Source organism: Leucoraja erinacea, chromosome 14, assembly GCF_028641065.1.
Source record: "Leucoraja erinacea ecotype New England chromosome 14, Leri_hhj_1, whole genome shotgun sequence".
NCBI lineage: Eukaryota > Metazoa > Chordata > Chondrichthyes > Rajiformes > Rajidae > Leucoraja > Leucoraja erinaceus.
Genome location: NC_073390.1, coordinates 21,226,805 through 21,254,551, shown reverse-complemented (window position 1 = coordinate 21,254,551; position 27,747 = coordinate 21,226,805). Strand labels below are relative to the sequence as shown.

Sequence of the window (27,747 nt, the reverse complement as noted above, 5' to 3'; positions counted from 1 at the left end):
GTGCTCCAGTTTCCTCCCACACTCCAAAGACATACAGATCTGTTGGTTCATTGGCTTCAGGAAAAATTGTAAATTGTCTCTAGTGAGTAGGATAGTGCTAGAATAGGAGTATGTGCAGTAGCGGGCTGGGTCTAAAAATATTGGTTGCCAGGAGACAAAGGGGACCCACTTCATCAGGGTTGTTTGTTAAATATATACATTTCAAAATGGAAACAGTTGTTACTGCCAAACAACTACATTCCAAAGGATCCTTCATGGCAAGCATTGATCTTAAAGATGTTTACTATTTAGTACCATTCACAAGGATCATCACAGATACCTGAAATTTACCTGGATGGGGCAGCTATAGCAGCTTAAAGCAATGTCTTAAATGGTAGGCAAGACCATGAAATTGACTATGTTAGCTGTGTTAGCTACAAAACAGTTATTCGAAACCCTGGGATTGTCTTACATCCAGATAAATCTAAGTTTAAGCATCCACAATCATGGACTACTTGGGCTTCACAATTAATTCAGTCTAGGTGACTGTAACATTGCCAAGAGACAAAATAGTTGAATTGGCACAATCATGCAACAATTTAATGGTCAACAAACTACCAACTACTCAACAAGTAACAGAGTAATTGGAAAAATGGTAGCAGCATTTTCTGGCTACATAATTCGGACCTTTGCACCAAAAACAACATACGGGTCATTATGATCGTGTCATGAAGTTACCCACTGAAGCAATATCAGAACTACAGTGGTGGGCAAAAAATGTTTGTCATAGTTTACAGCCCTATTGTCATCACTAACCCTATGTTAGTTATCCAAACAGATGCCAGTGCTCAAGGCTGGGGAGCAACTAACTATATCTAGCACAGGTAATAGATGGATTAACCCGGAGTCATCACTACCACTTACACTGGGCATTAATTATCTAGAGATGGGTGACTTTTATGGTTTAAAGCATATGCACAAATATGCATCACTTGCATGTACGGTTACAAATAAATAAATACTATGGTGGTGGCCTACATTAACCATATGGACGGCATAAAATCGGTATCATGCGACAAGTTAGTCAACACAATTTGGCAATGATGTGTCCAAAGACATATTTGGCTATCAGCAACTTACCTGCCAGGTAAGCTAAACGCAGTGGCAGACACCAGGCCACGTAAATTTAATGACAACATCGAATGGATGTTAAAACCCCAACAAATAAAAATAAAAATAAATTAAATTTAAAAAATTCGCAAAAGTTATCAAGCAATATGGCACGCCAGATATCGATTTATTTGCATCCAGGCTAAATCACCAGGTACGTCGGTTGGGAACCAGACCTGAGGCAGCAGCGGTAGATGCGTTCGCGCTGGATTGGGGAAATTCTTCTTCTATGCATTTCCTCCCTTCTGCCTCATCAGTCGGGGACTATGCACAATACAAATGGACTCTGCTTCAGGTATTTTGATAGTACCCGACTGGCCTACGCAGCCATGGTTCCCAATACTCCATGACATGGTTGTTGAAACTCGGATGGTATTCCCCAGTGACCCAGAGTTATCAACACCCAGTGTCGGGCACAAGCCACCCGTGCCATGAAAAAATCAAACTCCTGGGTTGCAGATTCTGCACAAACCACTTCTGGGACTGGGATTATCAGAACAAACCGTCGACAGCATGTCAGCATCCCTCCGAACATCCACTAAAAAACAGCACTTGTCCAGCATCAAAAAATGGGAGAAGTACTGCTTGGATACAGGGACCACCTACTCAACCGCTACAGTTACCAACGTACTGGAATTCCTGGCGAACCTTCACCATGATGAAGGACTCAGCACAGCTAGAAGTGCCCTGCCTGTCTGTTTAAAACCAGCTCCAGGACAACAGGCCATGGGGTCCCACTCGCTGGTGGTCAAACTAATCAAGGGTATTTACAACTATAACCCCCTAGACCAAGGTACACCCATACATGGGATGTCAATGTGGTCCTGACTTACTCAGGGGATGGCCACCAGCCAGATCCCTCAACCTGGAATAATCTATGCTCAAAACACTCTTGTTGATGGCACTTGTATCTGCACAGAGGGTCCAGTCACTACACCTATTGTGACTGGACACCATGCTCACAGCTCCAGATGAGATCTCTGTCGTTATCCAGGGAATGATCAAACAGAGCAGACCAGGAACACCTAATCCAGTCGTGGAATTCCGGGCTTACCTGCCAGAAACACGGTTATGTGCCATGACCCTATTATCCTACATAGACACAACCAAAATATTCGAGGGAGATGAAAAGCCTTGAGGGTCAGTCATAAAAAACCTTATGGTCGGGTGACGAGCCAAACCATTTCGAGATGGCTCAAGCAGGTGCTAAAAGCTGCTGGGATACAAACTAACATGTACAAATTTCATTCCACCAGGGCAGCATCCACATCGACGGCTAAGAGAATGGACGTGCCTATAGACCACATCCTGGCTACAGCACGATGGTGGGGGGAAAGACCGTTCAGAAAATGATATAATAAGCCGTTGGCAAAACCTGTTTTAGTTGCAGGAAAGATTTTACAGACTGCAAATATTTAATTTAAGCCCAGGGGAGCAATTTAATTTCTTTGTTGTTATTGTTAAAAAATACCATTGTGTTTTTCTACAAACAGATTCATTGGTTGATTACGATAACACACTTCCTCCCTCAAAAACTTCGGCAGTGATGTAGTAATAACTGTTACACGGTTTGAAATCTCAGAGCTTTGAAATCTTCACGGAATCACTCACGTGACTCCGAAGTAAAATAGTAAGATTAAACGAGAACTTACCAGTTTGAAGTTTGATCTGCATTTTATGAGGAATTACGATGAGGGATTACGTGCCCTCCGCTCCTACCCTCAATAATATGGGTCAAATTCATAAACTGATGTCATTACTATGGTTACTTCAATAACTGTGTCTATCTGTGATTCCACACCGCTGCTTTGAAGTAAGCCGCGCATGCGTGCTGAGCGGGTTCTTCATGTAATCCCTCATTGTAACTCCTCATAAAATACAGATCAAACTTCAAACTGGTAAGTTCTCGTTTAATCTTACTATTTTGAATACTTGTGATTCAGTGTGTGTGTGTGTGTGTGTGTGTGTGTGTGTGTGTGTGTGTGTGTGTGTGTGTGTGTGTGTGTGTGTGTGTGTGTGTGTGTGTGTGTGTGTGTGTGTGTGTGTGTGTGTGTGTGTGTGTGTGTGTGTGTGTGTGTGTGATCATGCTTTGCATTTATATATTTGCATGTGGCTGTGTGTGTATTTATTTGCGTATATGTGTGTACGTTCAGTTCTATGTGACTGTTGTGTGTGAATGTTTGGTGTGTGTGTGTGTGTACTTGTCTATGTGTGTGTGTGTGCTGCTTCTTTATTTGTGTGAATACACAGCATGTGCCTGAGTCTGTGTGGAAATTTGTTCATACAAAATGTCAGTGTGTACATCTGTGTATGTGTCTGAGTGTTCCTGTGTGTGTATGTGTACCTGCTTGTTTCTATGTGTTTGTGTATATGTGTGTGTACATATTTATTTAAATGCAATTTCATATGTTTGCATGTCCTAGTGTTTGTGGACATGTGCATGAGTGCAAGCATGCATGCGTGGATGCATGTGTGGTGTTGCATGTGTGAATTTCATCAAGGATCACTGTCATTGCTGTCAGGCAGCTCCCGAGTTCAGGGTGATGTTCCACATTTTCCACAGTCTCACCATGAACCTCCAATGTCAAAGGACGGTGTGGTGGGCTGCGACAGACATAGTATGTGGTGAACTGAGTGGTCTTACAGATTTTGAGTGTAAAACGCACTCTCTCATAAACTTTGATAAATGAGACAACGGATGAGCCAGCAAGTACAATCATATTTTTTAAGGAGCATTTTGACAGGTACATGTATAGGATGGTTCAGATGGATATGGGCCAAACACAGGCAAGTGGTACTAGTGTAGATGGAGCATCTTGGTCGATGTGGGCAAGTTGGGCTGAAGGGCCTGTTTCCACACTCTATGACTCTATGACTCAATAAGCAAACACATTTTTTATATTACAAACACATCCTGATAATCAATGTCCTCTTCAAGCCACCATTTCCGTGTTGGGATTCTATTTACACACAGCAGACTGCATTAAGTTGAATAGGTGAAAACCGACCTGGCCACAGGGAGAACGTGCAAACTCCTTACAGACAGCACCCAAAGATAGGATCGAACCCGGGTCTCTGCCGCTGTAAGGCAGCATCTCTATTGCTGCGTCACCCTAGCTGAGAGGGTCTCACAGAATGCCCATCGGCGAGAGAAATTCCACAAAGTAGCCATTCTATGGGGAGGTTTCACAGTGGAGCAAACACCTTGAGGGGCTGAAGTGCAACATCTCCACGAACTTCTGGGAACCACCGTCCGACATGTTCTTCCAGTGGATACGGTCTGTTGGGGAGGGTACTGAAAATCTCAGGCCCATGGTGTGTATGTGTCCATATGTGTTCTGAGCATGGTTGTAAATGTGTGTGCATGTGTGCTCATGTGTGTTGTGAGCAAGGCTGTAATTGTGTGTGAGTGTGTGTGAGTGAGTGTGGAAGTGCCCTGCATCTTTCACAATCCACTGTTTCCCTTATTCCTCTGCACCATAAGTCAATACAATATACCCTAGAAACGGTTGCTGTGTGAATTTTGCGTGGGTGGGAACTGCGCAGTTGACCACATTGGCATTACTCAGATAAATAGCAGCGCAGACATGCTCAGAGGTGGAAGTAGAGCTGTAATTGGTTTCGAGCAGAACACACTGAACTGCCAGCAGCTGTCCAACTAATCTATTCTCTCGGAGGCAACCCGAAATGTGAGTTCCAGCCTTTATAATGTGCTGACTGAAACGCGATACTAATTAGCCTGTTTGTTTGAACTTATAAGGGCGTACTACTGCTCAAGATTGTTGAATGATTTGTTTTCCTGATTGGTGGGCTACTGCTCCTGCTTCTCGGGATCATTGAATCACACAGCGGTGAAGGAGACCCTTCAGTCCATCACAGCTATACTGTCCCTTTGATTGTGCTACTGAATTAATCCCACTCCTCTGTTGAAACAAGGAACTGTAGATGCTGCTTCACAAAAGAAGAAGCAAAGTGCTGGAGTAACTCAGTGGGTCAGGCAGCATCTCTGGAGAACATGGGTAGGTGATGTTGTCCAGACCCTTCTTCCCTTGAAATGTTGCCTGACTCGCTGAGTTATTCTGAAGAAGGGTCTGAAGAAAGGTCAGTCTGAAGAAGGTTCTCGACCCAAAACGTTGCCTATTTCCTTCGCTCCATAGATGCTGCCTCACCCGCTGAGTTTCTCCAGCATTTTTGTCTACCTTCGATTTTCCAGCATCTGCAGTTCCTTCTTAAACACAACGCTAAGTTACACCGGTACTTGATGTTCTCTCCTGTGTTATTTCTCCAGAGCCTGCAATCTCTTCCTTTGAAAGTATTTTACCAGTTCTATCTGAAAGTTATTAGTGAATCTAGATCAACCAATCTGTCACATCATCATAACTAAGTGCATTAATACAATTAAAATCTTATTCCAGTGTTAATTATCTGAAGGCAATGAATTTTGATAACTGTCCCTATAAGTACTTCAAAGAGTTTCTTTGGGTAAAACTCTGACAAACTTTTTTTTTGAAATATTATGTTGATTTCCTTTCTTGAGTATTTCGAAAGTCTGAACTTTGTCAGATATTGTCTGTTTGGAAAGTGACTTAATTTGTAATTTGAGAAATTTATCACTTATCGCATGATACATGGGGTCAGATCTTACCGCCAATTTGTTTTCAATGGATTAAGTACTCCAGTAGATGTACAAGTCAAAGTCCATAAACTATGATCAGCGCACAGCTTAATATCAGCCCCAATGTGCTGCAGGATCTTCCTGTGTTGGATCATATTTAGTTTCATTTTTAGTTTAGTTTAGAGATACAGTGTGGAAACAGGCCCTTCAGCCCATCGGGTCCAAGTTAACACTCCTTCAAATTTTATGTTGAGGAAATTAGTCAGTGGGTCAAGGACTACAATACCGTCTTATTTGTACAAAGGTCCCGCTCCAACTGCTCAAGTACAGTGGCTCAGCTGGTAGAGCCGCTGCCTCACAGCACCAGAGACCCCGGTTCGATCCTGAGCTCGGTTGCTGTCCATGTGGGGTTTGCATGATCTCCATGACCCACATGGAATTCCTCCGGGTGCTCCTGTTTCCTCCCACATCCCAAAGACATGTGGGTGTGTAGGTTAATTAGCCGTCGGCAAATTTACCCATGAGAAAGCGAGATAACATGGAACTAGTGGGAACGGGTGATCGATGGTCAGTGTGGACTTTGCGGGCTGAAGGGCCTGTTTCTATGGTGTATATCTAAACTAAACAAAATATTGTTAAGCCTCCTTCTAGTGTTATATTGAGGAAGTTGGTCAGTGGGTAAAGTAAGTGCATGAGGGGTGTGCGTGTCTATGATTGTAAGAGTAACTTTTTACATTGTAGTCCAATCTCCAACTGGCCTGAAGATAGACACAAAAAGCTGAAGTAACTCAGCGGGCCAGGCAGCATCTCCGAACAAAAGGAATAGGTGACGTTTTGGGTCGAGACCCCTCTTTTCAGATCCAACCGGCCTGGAACTTTTTGCCACTGGAACAAGAGCTCAATCTAGCAGGTCCATGTATATAGCAGGCGCGTGATGTTAAAATATTCACACTCACAGTAGATAGGTAAATTTCGGAAGGTAAATCATCCTCCGAGGTGATGCTTAGGAAGACAAGAAGCAGCAATAAAAATATTAAAGAGAGTTGGGGAAACAGGGTAAGTTAAGCCAGAGGTTCGTGGTTAGAGGACATGGACATTTGTCTGGGAAATGTTTGACGCTGGCTTGGAGGAATGAGTGAATGAAACAGAGTTTCGCAAACTCCCTGGTTAAAACTACATGTTTAGAACAGTACAGCACTGGAACGGCTCCTTCAGCCCACAATGTCTACGCTAAACACGATGCAAGTGGAGCGGAGATTGACAGATTCTTGATTAGTAAGGGTGTCAAAGGTTATGGGGAGGAAGCAGGAGAATGGGGTTGATAGATCAGCCATAATTGAATGGTGGTGTAGACTCGATGGGCAGAATAGCCTAAGTCTGCTTCTTTGATATATGAGGTTCCGAAGTTAAACTAATCTAATCTGCACACAATGCATATTTTTTCCCCTGCATATCCACGTACTTATATAAAAGGCACCTAAAAGCCACTATCACATCTGCCTACACCACCACAGAGGCGGCACGGTGGCGCAGCGGTAGAGTTGCTGCCTTACAGCGCAAGACATCTGTGTTCGATCCTAACTAGGGGTACTGTCTGTATGGAGTTTGTACTTTCCCCGTGTGCTCCGATTTCCTCCAACTTTCTAAAGAATACAGGTTTGTAGATTCATTGGCTTTGGTTGTAAATTGTCCCGAGTGTGTAGGATAGTTCTGGTGTACATCTTGCCTGTTGGGAGAGGGGAGAAGATGGTCACCGGGCTGAGATTATGCTTGATTACGCTGGTGGCCTTGCCGAGGCAGAGTGAGGTGCAAATGGAGTCAACAAAGATTTACCTGACAGTCTCGGCTGTGTCCACAATTCTCTGCAATTTCTTGCAATCTTGGATGGAGCTGTTCCCAAACCAACAGCCTTGTCACACAGCTCAGAAACAGGCCATTTGGCCCAACTCGTCCATGCTGACCAAAATGCCTCATCAAAGCTATTTGCCCACATTTACTTGTCTTATTTGCCCACATTTGGCCCATCTAAACCTTTCTTATAAATGTACCCATTTAAGTGTCTTTTAAATACTGTTATAGTACCTGTCTCAACTATCTCCTTTGGCAGTTCATTCCATACACCCACTGCCCCACGAGTGAAAAGGTTGCCCCTCAGTTTTGAATCTTGATCCTCTCACTTTAAACATGTGTCCTGTTGTGATCGCACCAGTCTGGTAAAAGGTCCGGACCTGAAAATTTATCTATCCATGCTTTCCCAGAGATGCTGCCTGACCTGCTAAGTTACTCCAGTACTTTGTGCCCTTTTGTGTAAACCAGCACCTGCAGATCCTTGTTTTTAATGCTTGCACTTCTCTTCTTGATTTTGATTTCCTTACCCTGGGTAAAAGACTGCATTCACATCTCGGTCTTTATCTCGGCATTTGTTTTCTCCCTTTTGTTCAGTGAGCATGTCATGTAATCCCGTCTGTAATATGGCTGATCAACTCTCCAAGTTGCAAACAAACGTTAGCAGTCAGTGGGCAATGTAGCGGTACAGCTGCTCACTGCTTGAGACTTTTTATTTTGCACAAAACATATGCATTTGTTAATCTTTCCCCTCCAAAGCCAGTCAATCTTTCTTTAATAATTAATGAACCAGAGTCCAATTCAGTGACAGTGTTGGGTGGAAATTAATCTGGGTATTGGATTACCCTTGGAAATGACTGGAGCTCAGAAACATTTTTGGTTTCCTTCCTCTCAGGAAGTCCTCAGCTTTCTTTAGACTTTAGTGATATGGTGAGGAAATAGGCCCTTCTGCCCACCAAGTCCATGCCGAATTGCAATCTCCCCCATACACTAGCACTATACACTAGGAACAATTTACTATTTACACAAGCCAATTAACCTAAAAACCTGTATGTCTTTGGAGTGTGGCAGGAAACTGGAGCACCCAGAGAAAACCCACATGGTCACAGGGAGAACGTACAAACTCTATACAGACAGCACCCATAGTCAGGATGAAACCCATGTCTCTGGTGCTGTAAGGCAGCAACTCTATTGTCCACAGTGTACAGATCCGGGATAAAGGGCATAACGTTAAGTCCTGGGATGGCAGGACTTTCATATGGAGAAAGACTGGATAGACTCGGCTTGTACACGCTAGAATTCAGAAGATTGAGGGGGGATCTTATAGAAACTTACAAAATTCTTAAGGGGTTCGACAGGCTAGATGCAGGTAGATTATTCCCGATGTTGGGGAAGTCCAGAACTAGGGGTCACCGTTTAAAGATAAGAGGGAAGTCTTTTAGGACCGAGATGAGAAAATCATTTTTTACACAGAGAGTGGTGAATCTGTGGAATTCTCTGCCACAGAAGGTAGTTGAGGCCAGTTCATTGGCTATATTTAAGAGGGAGTTTGATGTGGCCCTTGTGGCTGAAGGGATCAGGGGGTATGGAGAGAAGGCAGGGATGGGATACTGAGTTGGATGATCAGCCATGATCATATTGAATGGCGGTGCAGGCTCGAAGGGCCGAATGGCCTACTCCTGCACCTATTTTCTATGTTTCTATAAGATAAAGTCCAGCAAAGTCCAATTAAAGATAGTGCGAGCATCTCCAATGATGTCGATGGTAGGTCAGGACCACTCTCTATTTGGTGAGAAGATGGTTGGACCATTGGATTCCCTTCAGCGACAGACGTGGCCAGTACAAGATGGATGGGTTGTACATGAACTGGGAGGGAACCAATTTCCTGGTAGACAGGTTTCCTACTTGGGAGAACTTAATCTCAATTAGCAAGGTTACAGATTCCAATTCAGTAGTGAGGCAAATGGGAAATTGGAAGTTGTACAGGTCAATGACGGCATGTGACAAGATTAGTAAGATTAAACGAGAACTTACCAGTTTGAAGTTTGATCTGTATTTTATGAGGAGTTACGATGAGGGATTACGTGAAAAAGCAGATCTTACTTCTGTTCAGAAATGGCTATTATTTAACAAATTAATTTTAAATAAAAATAAATCATGCAGTATGTTATTTGGTACCAGACAAGGCCTTGGTAATTCTGTAGATCTGACTATATCATTTAATGAAGGATCACCATTAGAACAAGTATTGAACTTCAAATATCTTGGTGTTTGGCTCGACCCAACGCTTTCATTTACACAGCATTGTGAGATGATTACTTAAAAACTCAGCTGTAATCTAGCTATTCTTTACCGCCATATAAATTGTTTCACCTTTCAGATGAGAAAAATAATTGTCTCTCAACTACTACTACCAACACTGGATTATGCTGATATTGTCTATCAAAATACATTTGATACACATCTTCAACCCCTTAATGTAGTTTATAATAGTCTTTGCAGATTTATTTTAAGGTGTCCATATATAACTCACCACTGTTCTATGTACGAAACTCTAAACTGGTTATCCCCCCACGCTCGAAGATGCTACCACTGGTTCCAGTTCATCTTTAAATGCATCCATCTCGATTACCTTTCTTATTTAAAACAAGACCTATTACCATACACACCCTCATATTCACTAAGACATATTCAGCAACCCTTCTTTTTCATTCCAAGAACTAACAAAGAAATTGGGAGACGTGCATTTAAATTCAAATCTCCTTCTGATTGGAACACTCTGCCTAGTACCATAAGAACTATTAGCTCATTTCGTCTATTTAAAAATACACTTTTACCCTTCTTTATAAAACCATGTACCTGTTTCTAGTATTAGAGTCTTCGAGCTCCTTTATCTAGCTTGCTCTGTGTGTGATCATTTAGCATAACTATTGTATATGCATGGCCATTACACTTATGTATTATTGTATTGCATAGTGTAACAAGGTCTTATATTGTATTATGTCACAATATCATGAAATAATATATCATGTAATAATGTTGATAGTATGTATTAACGTACGATGTATGATAGGTGGTATATGGTATTATGCATTAACATTATGCTGTAACACATAACTATTGTTATTATTGGATATGTAAAGCCAATTAACAATTGTTATAAACTATAACAAGTGGGGATGGAGGGGTTTTGGGATTGGTGTGTGGGTAGGTGGGTCAATGAGAGCCTCTATGTATGTTATGTCTTGTGCTGTGTGTTCTATGTTGGACCCCCTTGAAAACGAGATGACTGTCCATCTCAAGGGGTTATCCATGAATAAACTTGTTTCAAAGAAGCCCGCCACGACGCATGCATGTCATTCTTCAAAGCAGCGGTGTGAAATCACAGATAACTGTAATGACTAAACATAGTAAGATTAGAGAAGAGATACCAGTTAAGTATATGATCAAGGGTGGGAGCGGAGGGCACGTAATCCCTCATCGTAACTCCTCATAAAATACAGATCAAACTTCAAACTGGTAAGTTCTCGTTTAATCTTACTATTTTACTTCGGAGTCACGTGAGTGACTACGTGAAGATTTTAAAGCTCTGTGATTTCATGCCGTGGAAACGAGTCCATGCATCACGTCTGCCTTGATGACTGTAGGAGGAATTGTGTTAACATAATTTGGACATGAATTCGACATTGAAATCATAAAATTTATTAACACAAAATTATAACCCCTTTTTATGGGTTTAAATTAATTTACAGAACTTAAAATTGTTTCTGCAAACGTTCCAGGTTTCATTACTGGTTTGTTGTAAAATAATTGGAATGTTTTTTCCCCCAGACCATCCTGCTGCCTTGAGGATTTGGTCCATTGGTACATCCAACTGTATCGCTGCCGATGTAGCTGCAGCCCTGGTGGAATGAGATTTAAAAATATTAGTATCCACCCCAGCCTGTGTTAGCACCTGTTTCAGCCATCTTGAGATGGTCTGGACCGTCACTCTTTTGTGTGGTTGCTTGTGGCTGACCAAAAAGTGCCTTCTCATTGCCTCTTAGGATTTTCGTTTTCTCCATGTATAATGACAGATGTCTTACTATACACAGACGGTCATCTGTTGGGTATGACCTAAATTGTATATTGAGGCCTGCTGATCCCTGTCTGTTCTGCTTTACTAACTCATAGATATGAAACGTAATATTTTCTGTTGAGGAAGTCATGTTGTCCAGTCTTAGTTTATGCAGTGACTGTACCCGCTGTGCCGTGACCAATGCCATTAGCATGACTGATTTAATGTCAGTCTGTGTAGGGACAGAGCTGTTGCTGGAGACCAATTCCTGAGCATCTTCAGGACAATACTTACATCCCATATTTGGGAGTACCTGGTTCTTGGGGATTAGTATTAAAAATTCCCCTCATAAGTTTTGTTACCAGTGGGTGAGTCCCAACAGTGGTCCCCTGCCATAGGTAAGTCGATAGGGCACTTCTGGCGCAGTTGATGGCACTGTAACTGAGCCCCTCATCATAGTGGAGGCCTGCCAGATATTCCAGAACAGACGGAATGTTCATGTCTCTGTAGGTGATGTTGTTTTTATGGCAGTACATCTCCCACTTTCTGATATAGACCAGATCCTGTTTTTTTGGTTGACTGTCTTTGGGCCATCGAGATCATGTTCACTGTTCGGTCCGTCAGTCCCAGTTGTAGTAGAGGTGTTTTTAAACTCTACAAATTAATAAGTTCAAATGTTTATGGCATGGGTGGCTATCCCTTGTTATGGGATGTAGCAATAAATCTGGTCTATGTGGGATGGTGATACATGGTTCTAATACCATGTTTAATACCACTGGGAACCATGGTTGAGTAGGCCAATCGGGTACTACCAAAATACCAGACGCAGAGTCTTGTTGTATTTTCCTTAATACCCGACTGATGCAGAAAGGAGGGAATGCGTAAATAAACAATTTCCCCCAATGCAGCGAAAATGCATCTGTCGCCGCTGCCCCAGGGTCTGGTTCCCATGAAACATAATTTGATAACTGGTGGTTAAGTCTGGATGTGAATAGATCGATATCTGGTGTTCCATATTTTGCTGTAATATCAGCAAATACTTTTTTATTCAACATCCATTCGGTGTTTTCATTAAATTTGCGTGACCTGGTGTCTGCCACTAAATTTAGTCTTCCTGGTAGGTAAGTAGCTGATATCCAAATGTCTCTCTGGATACACCATTGCCAAATTGTATTAGCTAGATTGTCACATGATGTCGATTTGTTTCCACCCATGTGGTTAATGTATGCTATCACGGTGGTATTGGCTATCTGTAGTCTAACATGCTGGTGATATGACCCAGTACAATATGACTTTAGGCCATGGAATGCATCCAACATTTCCAAGTAGTTTATGCCCAGTGTGAGTAATAAAGATGCCTCCTGAGCAGTCCATAGCTGGTGATGGTATTGGTGGCTCCCCACCCAATTGCACTGACATCAGTTTGTAGTACTATGGAAGGGTTTCTGACAATGATTGGATTGGAACAAAGCCAGATGTTATCTATCCACCATTTTAATTCCATTTTAGCTTTGATTGGTAGTTTCATAGGTCTGTCAAAGTGACCTGCATTAATTTAGAGTGCTTGTATTTTTTGTGCTTGCAAGCCTCTATTAAATCTCTAGCCTTTCCCTTGGGCAGAGTCACCGACATGTGAACTGAGTCAATGGTGAACCCCAAATAGTCCATAGTAGTGGAAGGCGTTAGTTTTGATTTAACTGGATGGATAATAAATCCCAGTTTTTTAAATAACTGTTTTGTGGCTGTTACAGTTTGTTTGGCCAATTCCAAAGTTTTGCCCACAATGAGTATGCCATCTAAATATGCCATGACCATGTGTTTACGTTTCCGTAGAAACACTAGGGCTGATTTCAAAATTTTTTGTGAACAGCCTGGGGCTGATGATAACCCATTTGGCAGTGCTTTATACTGCCAGAAGGCTTGTGCCTTCAGCTGCTGCTGGCTCCCGCAACTTTGCGGTCCTCCCCAGCCAGCTTCACTCACAGCACTTGTGGACACTATTTTGTCCAGCTTCCCCCCTGTGTAAAACAGCGTGGGGACAAACACTACCGCAGATTAAATCACTTACCTGTAGGTCGCAGTTTCAAACTTACCGCTGCGGGGGAACGCTCCACCCCGCCTGTTGTTTCGCAAGCGTGAAAGCGATATGACATGCATGCATTGTGACGGGCTTCTTCACGTAATCACTCACGTGACTCTGAAGTAAAATAGACAGGGGCATGGCAGGGAGCAAGAAAAGATGGTCACGGGTCTAGAGTGTTTTATTCTCATTTGTCTCAATAATAATAGTGCTCTTATTCCTTGAACCATCACTCAAGAATATAACTTCCCTCCACTACCCCTCTCTAAACCCATTGCGACTTTGAGGCATAGAGTCATGGAGTCATACAGCATGGGAACAGGCCCTTCAACCCAACTTGCCCACGCCGCCCAAAATGCCCCATCTACACTAGTCCTATCTGTCTGCGTTTGGCCCATATCCCTCTAAATCTGTCCGATCCATGCACCTGTCCAAATGTTCTTAAACGTTGCGATACTACCTGCCTCAACTACCTTCTCCTGCAACTCATTCCATTCACCCACCACCCTTTGTGTAAAAAAAGTGGTAATCAGAATCAGAAGTACTCCCTCTATTATGCCTAACCAGTGTTCAATAAATGTCCATCATCAACGATGATAGACACAAAATGCCGGAGAAACTCAGCGGGTCAGGACCCTTCTTCAGAAGAAGGATCTTGACCCACTGAGTTCCTCCAGCATTTTGTGTCTCTCTTCTGGAGTTCCTTCCTACATATCACAAATGATGCCTGCATTAATGAAGCCCAGAATCTTATCAATTGTTTCATCTATGCTAATGATACATCCTGTCATTTGTTTATTGGTTAAAATGCGCTTGCAAATGTTGCAGCGGAACTGTGAAAGACAATTTGGTCACTCTGACAATAAAGGGAACAGATACCATAGTTTAGTTTAGTTTAGTTTAATTTAGTTTTAATTTATTGTTTAACTTGCACGAGCACTATCCTACACACTAGGGAAAAATTTACAGTCTATACCGAAGCCAGCAAACTTGTACATCTTTGGAATGCGGGAGGAAACCGGAGCAACCAGAGAAAATCCACGCGGTCACAGGGAAAACATACAAACTCCATACAGACAGCACCCGTAGTCAGGATTGGTCCCGGGTCTCTGGTGCTGTAAGGCAGCAACTCTACCGCTGTGCTGGTGTGCCGCTCAGACTTCTTAGTTAAGCACATAGATATGCAGGAAATGCTGGAGGCTGATGGGGAACCCGATATAAGCATGAGAGGCGTAGGTAATGTGGAATGCCTGAATCATTTTCCAAGGTGAAAATGACAAAGAATAGAGGCCATAGGTTTAAGGTGAGAGAGGCCCAAGTTTAAAGGAGATGTGCTGGAGTGTTTTTTCACAGAGAAGGGTGGTGTTGGAGGCAGATACAATCGTGGCATTGAAGAGGCTTTTAGATAAGCAAATGTATATGCAGGGAATGGAGGGATATGGATCATGTACATGTAGAGCAGATTAGTTTGGACTTGGTACAATGTACAGTACTGACTTAGTGGGCCAAAGGGCCTGATCCTGTGCTGCGCTGTTCTATGTTCTATCAAGGAACTCTAAAAGTTCTTGTTACTGTGCACTGATTAGTGGCTGGCTCTGAACTCACTTTGTCAGCGGATCTTGTATCAACCCATCTTATCTCGATAGATCAAACATCTAGGTAGCCAATGACCCAGATTGTTTTACACTTCATTTGGTGGTTCTTCTGCTCATTTATGCACCTTTATACCCCACAACCCCAGTTCCTTACCTGTAAGTTCCCTTTTCCTTACAATAATGACAATTCCACAAAATATGCCTGTTCTCCCTGTGACCCTGTGGGTTCCTTCGGGTGCTCCAGCTTCCTCCCACATCCCAAAGACATGAGGGTTTGTAGGTTTATTGGCCTCTAAAAATTATTCCTGCTGTATAATGAGTGAATGAGAATGTGGGATAACATAGAACTAGTATGAACCGGCGATTGACGGTTAGCGTGAGCTGAAGGCCCTGTTACCATGCTGTATTTCTAAACTGAAACTAAACTAAACTCAACATCCCAAGGGTAGAAATAAAATACTGCAGCTGCTGTTTATACTGAAGATAGGCACAAAATGCTGGAGTAACTCAATGGGTCAGGCAGCATCTCTGGAGGAAAAGGATAGGTGATGTTTTCCTATCTGTCTTTATAGATTAATTGGTTGCTGTAATTTATCCGAAATGTAGAAGTTGGCAGGAGTTAATCAATCAATCAGTTCTATTCATCACATTGCACATAAAATGCAAGTGAAATGAATATGGGAATATGAGAGAAAAATGAACATTTCTTACATGAAAACAAATACAGAAATGAGATAGATAAAGGTAAGACAAGCAACTGCAGATGTTGAAGAAGGGTTCCGATCTGAAACATCGGCTGTCCATTCCCTTCACAGATGTTGCCTGACATGCTGAGTTACTCCAACAATTTGTGTTTTCCAACGAGATGCCCATACTTCTTCTGGGAACCGGAAAGCACTCAATGAACCAAATGGCCTTCATGTCATAAACAGATATAAAAATATGGAAATCAATGTCTCAGAAGGATAATGTCACTCTTCTTCCCAAGACATCTATTTTTGGAAATCATGTAACTTGCAAAACTCAGTGAAGCAGGTCCCTGCATGTAACTGGGCCTGACAGTAACTAAATACTACGCCAGGAGTTTGTGAACAAGACCTTTGAAATATATTCCCAGTCTAGATGAAGGCTCTCGGCCTGAAACGTTATATCCCTCCTGAGTTCTTCCAGCTGCTCTCCAGGTTTTGCTTTGAACGTTGTTCTCAGAGATGATCCTGTCTTCACCAGTCAGAAGGTTAAGAGTTCATGTCCAACCTTAAGAGCTCCAGTATGGTCTGAATGGAGTGCTGCATTCCCAGAGATGGCGTTCCTGAAAGAACCTTTCTGCTCTCGCTGGTCTTGTAAAATATCGCTGTACTTACAAAACCAGGGCACTTTTCCCCCAGTGACAGGGATAATATTTACACCTCAACCAGAAGGCATTGGACAAGGTGCATAACAAGAGGTTAAGTGACAGGATCTCTGGTGTTAGATGCAACATAGTAGCCAGTAGAATCGTGTTAGGTGCAAGGTTGTGGCCAGTAGAATGGTTTAGGTTTTTTAGGTTTAGGTTTAGGATTAATATTGTCACATGTATCAAGCTACAGCAAAACGGAGCAGATATACCATGCATGCATGAATATAATCAAGTCAAACCCGGGTACAATAGATAGAGCAGAGCAGAAGATAATTGGCAAAGGGAATATAGGGCAGAAATATGTAAAATTCATAATATTAGAAAGAAGATCAAAACGACAGTATCATTCACATGATACCATCGACCATCCTATCAACAACTAGAGAGCGGTCCTGAGCTACTATCTACCTCATTGGAGACCCTTGGACGATCTTTAATCAGACTTTAGTGGACTTTATCTTGCATTAAACATGATTCCCTTTATTATCTATCTGTACACTGTGGATAGCTCGATTATTAATCATGTATAGTCTTTCTGCTGACTGGTTAGCACGCAGCAAAAGCTTTTAACAGTATCTCAGACAATAAACTAAACTAAACTAACCAAAGAAAAGTTTGTAGAAAGCTGTACGACGTTAAATGGTGTTATAGTATCTGCCTCAACTACCTCCTCTGGCAGCTTGTTCCATATACCCACCACTCTCTGTTTGTGAAAAAGTTGCTTCTCGGGTACCTATTAAAACTTTCTCTCCTCACCGTAAAGCTATCTCCTCTTGTTCTTCATTCACATACTCTGGGTACAAGACTCTGTGCATTCACCCCATCTAGTCCTCTCGTGATCTAATATACAATGTTTTTAGTGCATTTGTGCAGGTGAACCATAAGTGGAGCAGTGCAATAATCTTGGTTCGCTTATTAAGAAATGATATTATCTCATTGTATGTGTCCACAGAATGCTTACATGGATGAGCTCAGTTATGCATGGATTATTCACGAGGAACGATTAAGTAGCAAGAAACAAACTACTGCAGGAACTCAACAGGCCAGGCGGCATCATAAAGGGAAACATAGAAACAATATTTTGAGTCGGGTCCCTTCTTCAGAATTTTCTGAATTGTAACAACCCAAAAGGGTAACTGTCCATTCTCCACTGTTGGTGCTGCCTGACCCACTGAGTTCCTTTTAGGCTCAAGATTCCAGCATCTGCAGTCTTTTGTGTCTTACAAAGATTAAGCAGGTAAGGGAATATTGTGGGATGAGGGACAGTCTGTTGGTACAGTGCCGCAATGGAATAGTTGCTGTCTTACAGCGCCAGAGACCTGTGTTCGATCCTGACTACGGATGCTGTCTGTATGGAGTTTGTACGTTCTCCCTGTGATCGCATAGGTTTTCTCCCGGTGCTCCGGTTTCCTCTCACACTCCATAGACGTGCAGGTTTATAGGTTAATTGGCTTCTGTAAATTGTCCCTAGTGTGTTGGCTGTAACTTGTGTACACGTGATCGCTGGTCGGCGCGGTCTCGGTTGGCCAAAAGGCCTGTTTCCACCTTGTATCTCTAAATTAAACTAAACTAAATATAGTTGAGACATACCTGTATACATTTCTCAGACTGGGTGAATGTGGAGAAGATGTTTACTCTCATGGAAGATTCTACAATTCTACAACAGGCTTGTGGGGTTAATTGGCATTGGTAAGTTGTAAAATTGTCCTTAGTGAGTAGGTAGACAAAAATGCTGGAGAAACTCAGTGGGTGAGGCAGCATCTGTGGAGCAAAGGAAATAGGCAACGTTTCGGGTTGAGACCCTTCTTCAGACTCGACCCGAAATGTTGCCTGTTTCCTTTGCTCCATTGATGCTGCCTTACCCGCTGAGTTTCTCCAGCATTTTTCTCCACCTTCGATTTTCCAGCACCTGCAGTTCTTTCTTAACCATAGTGAGTAGGATTGTGTTAGTGTACGGGGAGATCGCTGGTCGACGCGGACTTGGTGGGCCGAAGTGCCAGTTTCCGCACCGTATGTCTAAAACCTAAAGTCTAATGAGAGCAAAACCAGGAGCATAAAAGTGTAAAAACACAAGTACAAGGGCTTAAACAGAATGCAGTGGGTGATTTGATTATCTTTTGCATAGAGTGGTGAATGTGTAGACTGGTGAGTGGGGGTAGACGCCAGTAAAATATTCAATAGGCAGATAAGCTCTACACAAAATAGTTGATAAATAAAAGTAACAGAGGATAGGAACATTTGCAGAGATGTGTCTGTATGACTTTGTTCCCATGTAAATAGAGTAACATGGATTATTTTTGGAAGGAAGTGAGCTGGCAAATGGTTAGAGTGGCTAGAATGTTTACAGTTAAGTGTAGACAAAGAACTGCAATCTGTTGTTCCCTCCAATCAATAACCACCATCCCCCCCCCTCAACTTTATCCACCTATCACTTGCCAGGCTTTGTCCCATCTCACCTCTCTTGCCGCCTTCACCCACCCCACTACCTGAATCAGTCTGAAGAAGGGTTCCAAACCCCCTGAAATGTCACCTATCCAGAGATGCTGCCCGACCTGCTGAGTTACTCCAGCACTTTGTGTCTTTTAATTGTTAAGTTATTTTGTTTTGGAGATACAGCGCAGAAACAGGCCCTTCAGCTCACACCGACCAGCGATCAGTACACTCGCACTATCTGCCTCACTAGGGACAATTTTTAACTGAAGCCAATTGACCTACAAGCCTGTACGTCTTTGGAATATGGGAGGAAACTGGGGCACCCGGAGAAAACCCATGTGGTCACGGGGAGAAGGTATAAACTGCGTAAGACAGCACCCATAGTCAGCATTGAACCTGGTGCTCTGCTGCTGTGAGGCAGCAACTCTACCGCGGCATCACCTTGCAGCTTTCTCCACCCTCCCCTCCATCCCCACCACAATCAGTCTGAAGAAGGGTCCCGACCCAAAAACGTTGCCTATCTAAGTTCTCCAGAGATGCTGCTTATTCTGCTGTGTTTCGCCAGCACTTTGTGACTTTTAATCATAAAGTTATTGGTCTATGCCTGGAAGCCTAGCTTGTCATTCAGTGACATTTTCATAAATGCCCTTGGGGGAAGGCAGTTTAAACTCATATCATCAGGAAGAAGGTACAGGAGTCCAAAAACCATGACCACCAGGTTGAAGAATAGCTTCTCCCCAACAACCATCATGCTCTTGAACACAACACAATACTGTCTTTGGTTGCACTACAGACTTGGCATTTGTTTTTGCACTCGTGTTGGAGTGATTAATTAGTTCATCTTTTTATGATGTTATCTGTGTGTATTGTGTCCACAGGTCTGTTATTCTGCTGCAAGGAAAAATGTCATTGTTCTGTTGTTGCTACATTATAACAATCACACGCTCTTGACTCTCTTGAAACCCTTGCCTTAATACGATGGAATGATGGGCCTATCCTTGTCCTTTGCAAGTTCTATGTTATGGGTTTTCTTTTTTTTAATTTCTTTTTTTTTTATTATTTTTTTTTTTTTTAATTTTATTTTATTAGATGTAAGTACAGTCATATGGCACCAAAGTGCCTAATATATATTTTCATAATACATTTTATGTACAACTTCTTTTTTTTTTGTTACATTGAAAAAAGATTGAATAAGAAAAAGAAGTTAGATAGTAAAGGATAGAAAGATGTGAAATATATAGTGTGTGAAGAAAGAAAACGAGTAAATGAAGGAAGTTGAGAAAGAGAAAATAGAAAAAATTAAATTAAATTAAAGAAAAAAAGGAGATCATTATTTATAATCTTGACCAACCCTCGTCCAGTCTTGAAACAGTTATTTTACAATTGTGTTGCACCATATGATTCCAAAAAAACGACGAATGGAGACCAACTCGTTATGAATTGGTCTGATTTATCCATTAGGCGGAATCGCATTTCCTCAAGATGAGCGGTGTCCAACATACTTGCAATCCACATTTTAAGCGTTGGTATTGATGTACCCTTCCAAAATTTAAGTATTAATTTTTTTGCTATTATTAAACCATAGTTAAAGAATAGATTTTGAGATGTGTTCAATTTATTCCCATCTTCCATTACGCCAAATATAATCATTTCAGTATTTGGTTCCATTCTTGTCTTGAATAATTTTGTAAATATTTCAAAAATATCATTCCAAAATCTATAAAGTTTTATGCAGGAAACTAAGGAGTGTGTTATAGTTGCATTTTGGGCTAGACATTTATCACAAGTGGCGGATATATTTGGATAAAATTTGTTCAATCTTGTTTTTGAATAATATAATCTATGTACAATTTTAAATTGAATTAGATTATGTCTTACATTAATTGAACATTTGTGAATATATATCAAGTATTTTTCCCATGTAACCTTCATGATTTTTATCATTAGTTCCCGTTCCCACTCTTCTCTAAGTAACTCTGTCGATGGTAGGTCTATATTTAGAATACTATTATATAAATATGATATTAATTTTTGTGAGTCAGCTTCAATATTCATTGCTTCTTCCAATACTTCAGATGTTATTTTTTGATATCCTTGTATATATTTTTTCATGAAATCGCAAATCTGAAGATATTTAAAATATTGGTTGTTTTTCAATTTACATTTTAATTGTAATTGTTGGAATGATAGTAGGTTTCCCATTTCGTACATATCCCCGATCCTTCTAATTCCGAGACTTTCCCATTGATTATATGTCTTATCAATAAGAGATGGTTTAAATAAAGGGTTATTTGCTATTGGCATTAACAATGATAGATTTCTTAATTTTAAAGATAATTTTATTTGTTTCCAAATTCTTATTGTACCATATATAATTGGGTTCTTCTTATATATTGTGTTATTCAGTTTTTTTGGGGAGAAGAGGATCGTTCCTATATTACAAGGATGGCAATCCTCCTTCTCCATTTTTATCCATTCTGGCTGTTGGGTAGAACTATCCAACCAATAAATCATATTCTTAATATGCACTGCCCAGTAATAATACATAAAATTCGGAAGTGAAAGTCCCCCGACCTCTTTTGGTTTAAAAAGTGTTTTTTTGTGATTCTATGTGATCTATAGTCCCAAATATAATGAGTAATATTAGAGTCTAATTTAAAATATATATATTTTGGTATATATACCGGTATAGACTGAAATAGGTATAGTAATTGTGGTAGGAAGATCATTTTTATTGCATTTATTCTACCTAATAATTTAATAAAGGTATGAAATTAGCGTTGAATAATGCTTTATATTTTCTAGTAATCTGAATACCCAATTATTTAAATTTTTCTGTTTTTCTGTTTAAAGGGGAACTTCAATAAGTGTGTAGTTTCTTGAGGTTTTAATGTCATGATTTCACTTTTATTCCAGTTTATTCTATATCCAGAAAAAGACCCAAATTCCTCTATTAAGTTTAATAAATGTGGTATGCTCGTTTGTGACTTTGTAATATATAAAAGTATATCGTCTGCATATAATGAGATTTTATTCTTTGAGTCCCTGGTATTATAGCCCTGAATATTCGGATGAATTCTTATACTTTCAGCCAGTGGTTCTATCATAAGGGCAAATAGCAGGGGTGATAATGCACATCCCTGCCTATTACCCCTTGATAGTTGAAATTTTTGAGATAACATGTTATTAGTTAAAATTCTTGCCATCGGTTTATCATATAATAATTTTACCCATGTTATAAAATTCTCTCCCATGTTAAATTCCTGCAGTACTTTATATAAGTATTGCCACTCTACCTGATCAAATGCTTTCTCTGCATCCAAAGAAATAATTGATATATCTTCTTCCTCTACTTTATGCGAGCACATTATATTAAACAGGCGTCTCAGATTATTAAATGAGTATCTTTTGGGTATAAACCCCGTTTGATCAGGGTTTATCAATTTACTAATATATTTGCTTAATCTTCTTGCTAAAATCTTTGCTAAAATTTTCTGATCTGTATTTAAAAGTGATGTAGCTCTGTATGAGCCCGGATCTTCTAAATCTTTATCTTTTTTTGGAATAAGCGTAATAGTTGATTCTGTTAGTGTTTCAGGTAGTTTGTTTTCTTTAAAAGCATGGGAGTATAAATTAAATAAATAAGGGGTTGTTATCTCATGAAAGTTTTTATAAAATTCATTATTAAAGCCATCTGACCCCGGTCTTACCATTTTTCAGCGATTTTATTGTTTCACCTATTTCTTTGATTGTAATTTGAGCTCCTAGTTCCTCTTGTTCCAAAAGGTCCAGTATTGGAAGATTACAGTTATCTAGAAAAAAAATTATTTTACTATCTTCTATTTTAATTTTAGATGTATATAAGTTTTGGTAAAATTGAGCAAATCTATTATTAATATCTTTAGGTAGTATTAGTTATCTTTGAACCAGGTTATCGGGCACATTGGGACTCTGCCCTAGCATAGAAAGATCTGTTAACTGGAATGTCCGTCAGTTCTAGCATCTCCTGTCTCTGAGTTGGAACATGAACATATGAATTGGTCACCAAACCATCACTGGTTGATGCTTGAGCACACAACTAACACAACATCTCTTGTCTTCTTCAACAGATACTGAAGATGTTGACTGACACAACTCCCCAAGCAAGCATGGCCAACACGTCACATGCCAACACGTCCTGCAATTACAAAGACCAGTATAAGTACATGATCTACTCTGCAGTCTACAGCCTTGTGTTCGTCATTGGTCTGTTCTCCAACATATTGGCTCTCTTTGTGTTCTGTCGCATTGCCAAGAGAAGGAATGCCAGCACTATTTACCTCATGAACCTTGCCATTGCTGACCTCCTCTTCTGCCTCAGCCTACCTTTGCGTGTGGTGTATTACCTGAGAGAAGGTAACTGGCCGTTCGGAGATTTTCTATGCAGGATCTCTAGCTACGTTTTCTACGTCAGTATGTACTGCAGTATTTTCTTCCTGACCTGCCTCAGTGTGTCTCGATATCTATCTCTAGTTCACCACGCAGCGCATCAAAGGGTGTTCACCTTCCGCCGCTGCATTATAGCATGCGTCAGTGTTTGGTTGTTTGTCTTAGTGACTACAGCTCCGTTCCTTTTGAACGGAAGTCATCAATTAAAGGGCAAAGTCAAATGTTTCGAGCCGGTGCATGTGGATTCCTGGACTCGAATTGTGCAGTTGAATTATTTTGCTCTCATTGTCGGATTGCTGCTCCCGCTCACGATCATTGTCATCTGCTACGTGCTGATGATAAGACACCTGGTAAGGTTTGACTGCAAATCCAAACGGGTCAAGAGAGATGTGGCGATGACCATATTGGTCCTGGGGGTGTTCTTCATCTGCTTCCTCCCCTATCACGTACAGAGGACGGCGCACTTACACTTCCTGGTACATCACCCTAACAACTGCGTCCTGGAAAACATCCTCCGCAAGACCGTGGTGGCCACGCTGTGCCTGGCCGTGGCGAACAGTTGCTTTGATCCCCTGCTCTATATCTTTGTGGGGCAAGGCTTCAGAACCTTCATTAAAATGTGGCTGAGGAAGAAAGAGGTTGACCCGGCCTACAACAATTCCAGTAGCATGCTTGCCATCAGCTTGGCATTCATACAACAGAGTAGGGAGTTGGAGATGTCCACATTAGCACCACTAAACCCTGGTCCAATCTTGGACATTGAAGAAGCCCAGAAAGACCATAGCAGGGCCAAGCAGGATAACAAAACTAACCTATCTTTAGTGAAACAGTGATGATCTAACATCCACCAGTTAGCATGGTTTATTGGCAAGTTTACCAGTGGGCTAACTGACAGACTATCTGACCATATCAACGGATCATTTCTGCCCGGTTGTCCAGCCGACATTTCAAGAATATTGGGTTTGAGAATATGAACAAAATATCATCAACTTCTTTTCTCGACTCTCATCCGCCAGACACTCGTAAATGCGCATGACTATAAACAATGCAACTTTAATCAAGAAGCTTTAAAATCGTTTTTTAAAATGTGATTATAGAAGTAAGTTTTTCCATACCTCACTTTCCAGCACTTTGTAGATATTTGTTGACTTTTTAAAGACACAGTCTAGGGGTACAATCCCCAAGAGGCTTTGTTGTAAAGTATACCGAGTCAACCTCAAGAAGACCTTGGAAAAAGGTCACCTCAAACTCACATGTGACCTCTGACCCGGAAGTGAGAGTTCCACCATTGCACAATGAATGTAGATGTCCTGAGGAGGTTCACAACCCAATATCATGTGGATCAACCTGCTTGTAAGATAACATAAAAGTTAAAAGACTCAAACCAGAAAATCAGGAGAAAAAGAACATTAATGTGGTAAGCTCCACATACAGCAATTCCTGATTAAAAGCTGATTGTTAAAATCTGTTACTATGACAAGACTTCCCTTTAGAGCTCAATTTATGGGAGGGCGTCAGATTGCAGTCAACTGTTATCAAATTAAGAGAACTCAGACCCAAACTCAACGGGTCAGACAGCATCTCTGGAAGAAAGGAATAGGTGACGTTTCAGGTCGTGACCGTTCTTTGTCTTAATATCTAGATTAACATCTCTTTAAATGCAAGAGTTGACTGTGCCCTTACTCATTGTATACTGAGCAAGACATTTTCTCTCAAGGATAATAATTTGGAATAATAAGAATAAAGTGGTCGGAAACAAGAATGAGCCAGATAGGAAACAGAGTAGCGATTAGCGGGTCCCTTTCAGAATGGCAGGCAGTGACTAGTGGGGTACCGCAAAGCACGGTGCTGGGCCCGCAGCTATTTACAATATATATTAATGATTTAGATTAAGTGATCAAAAGTAACATTAACAAATTTGTCGATGACACAAATTTGTTGATGGGTGGCAGTGTGAACTGTGAAGAAGATGCAGGGTGACTTGGACAGGTTGGGTGAGTGGGCAGATGCATGGCAGATACAGTTTAATGTGGATAAATGTGAGGTTATCCACTTTGGTAGCAAAAACAGGAAGGAAGATTATTATCTAAATGGTGTCAAGTTGGGAAAAGGGGAAGTACAATGGGATCTGGCGGGGGTCCTTGTTCATCAGTTACTAAAAGTAAGCTTGCAGGTACAGCAGGCAGTGATGAAAGCTAATGGCATGTTGGCCTTCATAACAAGAGGAATTGAGTATAGGAGCAAAGAGGTCCTCCTGCAATTGTACAGGGTCCTAGTGAGACCACACCTGAAGTATTGTGTGCAGTTTTGGTCTCCAAATCTGAGGAAGGACATTCTTGCTATTGAAGGAGTGCAGCATAGGTTCACGAGGTTAATTCCCCCGATGGCGGGACTGTCATATGTTGATAGAATGGAGCGGCTGGGCTTGTATACACTGGAATTTAGAAGGATGAGAGGAGATCTTATTGAAACATATGATTACTAAGGGATTGGACACGCTAGAGGCAGGAAACATGTTCCCGATGTTGGAGGACTCCAGAACCAGGGGCCACAGTTTAAGAATAAGAACGGCAATGAGGAAATACTTTTTCACCCAGAGAGTTGTGAATCTGTGGAATTATCTGCCTCAGTGGAGGCCAATTCTATGGATGCTTTCAAGACAGAGTTCGATAGAGCTCTTAAAGATAGCGGAGTCAGGGGATTTGGTGAGAAGGCAGAAATGGGGTACTGATTGTGGATGATCAGCCATGATCATATTAAATGGGGGTGCTGGCTCGAAGGGCCGAATGGCCTACTCCTGCACCTATTGTCTATTGTCTTTGGTCTATTAAGCCATTGCGAATGGATGGAACTCAACATAAGTTTACAAGATATATATGATCTAATCTGGATCTAATCTGCACTTCAGTAACTCTGTGTTAGTGCATTGAATCTCCACTGTTCTCTTCCCACCATCTCTCTCAGGAAGTAATTAATTCCATATCATGCTATACCTGAATAATTCTCTAGCTTTATCAATAATTTTCCTTTAACATCAAAGAATTTCCTAAAGAAAGACACAAAGTGCTGGAGTAATTCAACAGGTCAGGAGAACATAGATAGGTGATGTTTCAGGATTGGGACACTTCTTCAGACTGATAGCTGGAGGTGTGCGGTGTGAGAGAAAGCTGGAAGGGGAGGCGAAGCGGGACGGATCATAGCCGGTAATAAGTATCGGGCCGGAATCGAGTTTTTCGATAGGCAGATTATTGGACAAAAACCTGGGAGAAAAAATAGGTGAGAGTCTAGTTTAGTTCAGAAATACAGTGCAGAAACAGGCCCTTCAGCCCACTGAGTCTGTGCCGACCTCATATACTAGCACTATCCAACACACTAGGGACAATTTACAATCTTTTGCTGAAGCCAATTAACCTAAAAATCAATACATCTTTGGTGTGTGGGAGAAAACCCAAGCGGTCACGGGGAGAAGGTACAAACACCATACAGACATCCCCCGTAGTCAGGATCAGACCAGAGTCTCTGGTGCCGCAAGGCAGCAACTCTACCGCTGCGCACCATGCCACCCAAAAGTCAAAAGGGTAAAGAGTTGCGAATTGTGAAGCCGGAGAAAGGAATGGAGGGGGAGGGGGAGGGGAGAAAAATTATTTCCTAAAATTTGTTATTGTCTGGCAATGTCAAAGAGGTTTTTAGACAACCAGATGCAGAGAAAAGAATGGAAGGGTTGGAGAGCATTAGAATAATCAGTAGGACGTGGTCCATGTGAAACTCAAGGATAGTAATCGAGAACCAAAGGACGCAGGTTTAATGGGGGGGGGGGGGGGGGGGGGGGGGGGGGGGGGGGGGGGGGGGGGGGGGGGGGGGAGAGATTTGATGGGACCCTGAAGGATAACGTTTTTACACAAAGGGTGGTGGGTGTACAGAGCATGCTGCTGGAAGAGGTAGTTGAGGCAGATACTTTAGCAATGTTTAAGAAACATTTAGAAAGGTACATGGATAGGACAGGTTTAGACAGATGTGGGCCAAAAGCAGGCAAGTGGGACCTGTGTAGATGAGACATGTTGGTTGGTGTGGATATGTTGGGCCGAAGGGCCTGTTTCCACACTGTGTTACTCTATGAAGATCAAATGGCTAAATTTTAGGCTATGGCAT

General features: G+C 41.5%; 1 protein-coding gene across 1 annotated transcript; it reads left to right on the top strand.

Annotated features, from left to right (window-relative positions):
* The first annotated feature begins 4,657 nt into the window (after positions 1-4,657).
* On the top strand, positions 4,658-27,399 carry LOC129703373 (cysteinyl leukotriene receptor 1-like). Its single transcript, XM_055645748.1, has 2 exons — positions 4,658-4,838; positions 23,280-27,399. The coding sequence occupies exon 2, from the start codon at positions 23,289-23,291 to the stop codon at positions 24,429-24,431; it is 1,143 nt and encodes a 380-aa protein (XP_055501723.1). The 5' UTR covers positions 4,658-4,838; positions 23,280-23,288; the 3' UTR covers positions 24,432-27,399.
* Positions 27,400-27,747: the final 348 nt, after the last annotated feature.

Coding starts and splice junctions, on each gene's coding strand:
- LOC129703373 (XM_055645748.1), top strand. CDS start 23,289: ATGTTGACTGACACAACTCCCCAAGCAAGCATGGCCAACACGTCACAT.